Source organism: Zerene cesonia, chromosome 18 (genome assembly GCF_012273895.1).
Source record: "Zerene cesonia ecotype Mississippi chromosome 18, Zerene_cesonia_1.1, whole genome shotgun sequence".
Taxonomy (NCBI): Eukaryota; Metazoa; Arthropoda; class Insecta; order Lepidoptera; family Pieridae; genus Zerene; species Zerene cesonia.
In genome coordinates this window covers 9,370,569-9,375,662 of record NC_052119.1, presented here as the reverse complement: position 1 = coordinate 9,375,662, position 5,094 = coordinate 9,370,569, and the positions used below count along the sequence as shown (strand labels likewise).

Sequence of the window (5,094 nt, the reverse complement as noted above, 5' to 3'; positions counted from 1 at the left end):
TGGATTTATAACTATATGTATTAATGACGGGAATAAATGAAAGCATGGGGAAGTGGATACGACCATCCGGCTTCACCACACAAAGTAGCGTTTACTTGTTAACGCTGATCCTCTGTGGTGGTGTGATACCTTCCGCGGTGCGAGTTGGTCCAATTCATGCTTTTAGATTAATTTTTTTATTGATATTTTTTGTGTTATAGAGCAGTTCATTTAGTTTTTTCCAAAAAAAAAAAAAAAAAACATTTTTTCCAATTGAAACTTCAAAAGATTGTAAGAAAGTGAAACATTTTCAGGATCAGATCCGAAATGCTAAAACGATGTTGAATCACGCTTCACGAGTCCACTCTACGGAACATCTGAGCCGCGTAAAGCTTAGAATAACTATTATTGTATGATAATCATATTGATTTTATTTTTAAATCGGTAATTTAAATCGTTAGATGTCGCTGTAATCAAATTTTTATTTAAACGCGCACGTCCCAAGTGAAACTATGCACATGGCGGTTCTAACACATAACGTTTAAGGGTCATTTATGTTTTCGTTTGTAGGGTAGATACACACGAGTGAGTTTTCAATAAAATTTGCAGTGTTATCGAAACAATTGCGCTGTGTATATTCAGCCTCGTGTAGTAGTTTCACGGCTATTTTTTTTTTATTTTTATTTATATTAACATTCGAAGGTTCGTCTCGAGATTAAAATCTTGTGTGTAAATATGAATAGATGTGTATTTAAGGCGGGAAATCGAGGATTAATGTAAAAATCTCTCTGCACATAGTTTGTACTTTTCTACGCTAACCGTGCGGGTGTTTCAGAATAATTTTGAGGGTATTTAAAAAAAAAAATGTTTTAATCTGGTGTCATAGAGTTATGTTCTATATGGAAATTTTGTTTAGATCTACATTTTTTTTTAGTTTCTTTATTAATTACTCACTAAGTATTTAACACGATTTTAAGTTATTTTGAAATACCGGTACACCGTAATGTATATAGATCTTGTCTGTTAGGAATTGCTGTTTTGATTAAGTTCATTAAGTATTATTTTAACAAATGTATAGGGATGAAAAACATGAAATTACATTTACCGATATTTTTTATCCTAACTAAATATATAAGTGATATTATTATTTATTACTATGGAAGAGGTTGCCCCAAATAGACACTAAATTATTTATAAAACAATAGCTTTTACTACTTTATAGTTGAATCCTATTAACTTCACTGCCGTGTCTATACTGATTTTTCTTATTTTTATACTCGACCTACATTCTGACAAATATTCGAAAAGACATTATTCATAAAAATAAAACATAATTTATAAACATTGTTCTGATATTAATTTTAGCGGTTTGAAATAATCTTCACCGTATACACGATTTACAAGCATATTTTTTACTATTTTATTTGCTAATATTATAGAAAAATGTCCAGTATAAAAACGTATTATTTATCTTTATTTATGATGTAAATAAATATACTTTATTAAAAATTACCGTGCGTTACAAACATCGCGTTTTTTCTCATACAATAAGCTTTTCATTTTTGTCAGGGTATAGAAATTCTAATTAAATTGGTTTATATACAAGACAAACTGTATTAAACTCTGTGTTATTAATGCATTCATATAACGCATTTCATACAGTTGATAAATGCAATTATTTTAGGTGCCATCGATGCATAGTTAGATGCCATGTTTACATAAAATAAAAAAAATAAATATAATTCTTTGTATTTTGTTTTGTTTAAGTTTTGAAGTTGACATTTGTAAGGTTATTTTGGCGCCAAACGCTAGATTGTCTTTGTATCAACAGTGTAATAGCTTTGTGTAAATAGAAATAAACAGGCCTAAAATTAAATACCCATATGAAATTATTTGCATTCGATTCAATAGTTTTACAATAAAATAGATTTATTTGATGTAATACAGAACAGTTTTCAAACGAGAACTGAATTTATTATCTTGTGTATCTGATAATTTGTATAACGACCAAGTGGATAAGTGATTGGATGGCCTTAACCTAAATTATACACTTTTTTTTCTCACAAAATTGTAATCAGTTGATAGTGTTTTATGTTGTTTTTTGTTAATATTTTAACTGGTATCATGCTCGATAACTGTTTCTCTTTATTTTTGGAGTATTTATCTATGGTTGTAAGGACTGTTTATAAGGTGTCTATGGTTGTTAAAAAATATGCTAATTTTTATTGTGACCGCGATTGGAGGCTTAATTCTAAATGTAATTAAAATAAATGCCATTTTAGGTTACCAATTTTTATCATAGATATTTCTAGAACGCTCAGTGTTGCTACAACTTTTAAATTGAACGACTGACAATATAATTCCGACCAATTGTTATACGGTTATTATTGAAAATCTTGTTTCACTTAATATGGGCATTTATTTATAAGTGTCTTATATGTATAGATCTCGGAAGTCACAGTTCTTTCGTTGCTATATTTTATTTATTGTCATATTCGAACTGAAGGAATTATTGTATGGTGCTAAATGTTTTTTTTTTCGCTCAAGATTTGCCTTTATTTTGTTGTTACCTAATTAAAAACCTGTTTGTATAAAGGGAGTAAGCTCTAGAAAATAATATGAAATCAGCTGATATTAGAATTGTTTGTGTCAATGATTTTTTTTCATATGACAAGTGTCAATCCTTCAGTCATATTGCATGACAGATAAATATTGTCATAATAAATTAATGCTTATAAATGGTACTATCTTAAGGAAGTATTTATAATATTGCTGCAATTAAAGGAACATTTTAATAAGATTTTCGAGAATATCATAATGTAATTCGAAAGCTATAAACGTTTGTCTTTATTTCTTTCGCTATTTAATTCCTTAACAGTCGGTAGTTTCTCAATAAACATAATATAAGTTGCTCACTTTAATTTGATTAAGTAGGTATTTAAATTATATTGAGACCAATATATAGATCAGATAAATAAATATCTTAATTATATAAATATTGGGTAAGCGTCTGAATTCTGTGTTATATGATTAATTATTTATCGAGTGTCGTAAATTCCTTTTCATTTATAATAGACGATATATATTTAAAAATGGTATTTGTAACTTATACGGGTACTGTCCAAAATTATATTTTTTGAAATCATGTTTTCAGTGGGTTGGATATGTGTACATATATACTTTCCGTCATATCTTCGTGGTAATGAGCCGTTATTTTGGGAAATTTACGCGTTTTTATCGCTTGAATCATACATTCGTAGATCACAATATATTAATAATTGTGCCATACATATTACTATTGTCTATTTAATGTTTAAATCTTGAGTTACTAGTGCAAATAATTATGTCTGACAGCTGTTAGCGTGCTCTCTCACTTGCACTTAAGAGGAATACAAATGGTCGCCATATTTATTTTCGAAGGGATCAAATACGAATGAAAATTTCCCAAAATCGAGTTTCTATGGCATTTAGTTGGTTGTGTTGAATGCTTGCGATCATAACTTCAAAGCGCACATTTATATTCTATTGTATAAATTTTTAATATCGGCTTCAGGGGTAAATCAGTAAATAATAACCAATGATTCTTCGTAATTATATTATTCACATGTTTGTTACTGTCAACACTTTCTTCTGGAACATTTACTGATATACCCCCCAAGTGTAATCGTAGTAAAATAGATAATTATTAAATAAATTATTGTATATCAATATATAAAGAGATATCTTTAAACTGGTGTTTTTATTTCATTACTTCCTAATATATTTTAAAATTAGGCTATTGCTTATTTTTATATTGATTTATGAGATCGTGCTTTTTGGACTGAATACCTAAAAAGTCTTCTGCCACATTAATCTAGTTCAGAAGTACCTGGGTTAATATAACGTTCATGAAGCATATGTTAGACTTAGTTGTTATTTATTATTGTTACGATATTTATAGCGCCACAGCTAGTTTTAGGATAAAATTATATTATCTGTAGCTAGAGTGTGCCTCTTTAATGATAGGGACAGAGTTACGCGTCAGAAAAGGAAGCTTGGCATGAGCATGAGTCGAATGTTGTGTTAGACAATGGGCGCTTATGCCAGTTTTTGCAATTTTTTGCTTACCATAGAGTAGCTTTTTCTATTCATTGCTTGCACCGAGGCGCTGTTTCTGCACCATTTTTATTCAACGTTTACACTGTTATTTGGAGATACAATACAAAACATGTGGGGAAAATAAAAATCAGTAAAATTGTAACAAAATTTATTTTAACATTTATCTACTACAAAATACTGTTTTAAATGCTATTGTGTTGATTAATTGCAAACTTAGGTGGTCTCTGTAAACATTATCAGGTTTGGAAATAACAAAATATTAGACGAAAATGCACATTTGCTTTTATTTTATATGCTATTGCTGTGTAAATTTCGAAATTTAGCTATAAGAAAAAACTCAACGTCTTAGAAAAAAATCTCGTCATAAACAATGTCCATTCCCACCATTTTTCATTTATTTATGGGCCTAACCTAGCGAAAAATTTCAAAATCTTTGAAGTTTACAGTTTACAGTGAGAAACATTCGTCAGTAATACAATGGCAGTTACATGACAGCTGACATTTCATTTAAGATTTTTAAAATTATAATTCAGATAAATAAGTTAAATTAAATCAAATTTGTAGACTCTATTCGATATCTATGATAAGATTTAATATTTCGAAATTGACTGATTTTAAAGAACATGAACCCATAAGGGCACATGCACACTATATAATCACACGTTACTCAATTAAAAAATCAAAGACAATAACTTAAATCTATAATTTTTTTATTTGGGTAAGTATTTTAGTAATTTGATTTCATGTGTGAGCCAAACGGCCAGCGTGAGTAGGGTCAGTGACCCGGACTGGTGAGTGGCGGCCAACGGAGTCGGTACATAGTATAGGAGTGTTAGGACGCCTAGTGTTACCTGTAACAACAAAAATATTAGCTTTGATACATCCCAACTTGTTACATGTAAATATGTACAATCTATAAAAAGGCAGTTGAAGAAATCTTAAAGAGGAGGTCTTAGTCTTAAAACACAAAAACGTATCACGGCGGAGATGGGGCGAAATAGCCAACAGAAATATATA

The 5,094-nt window shown here is 29.5% G+C and overlaps 2 protein-coding genes across 3 annotated transcripts in view; one reads left to right on the top strand and one right to left on the bottom strand.

The window, feature by feature from the left end:
• LOC119834098 (ubiquitin domain-containing protein 2) overlaps positions 1-324 on the top strand; it is a 3,833-nt gene extending 3,509 nt beyond the window's left edge. Inside the window, exon 5 of the mRNA XM_038358384.1 lies at positions 294-324. Coding sequence (XP_038214312.1) covers positions 294-324 — 31 coding nt within the window. The remainder of the gene's footprint in view (positions 1-293) is intronic.
• A 4,221-nt stretch (positions 325-4,545) lies between these two features.
• The window catches only part of LOC119833990 (cytochrome c oxidase assembly protein COX15 homolog), a 5,816-nt gene continuing 5,267 nt past the window's right edge, over positions 4,546-5,094 (bottom strand). For both annotated transcript variants that reach the window (XM_038358255.1, XM_038358256.1), the window contains exon 8: positions 4,546-4,928. In XM_038358255.1, the coding sequence (XP_038214183.1) occupies positions 4,788-4,928 (141 nt within the window). In that variant the 3' untranslated portion in view covers positions 4,546-4,787. The remainder of the gene's footprint in view (positions 4,929-5,094) is intronic.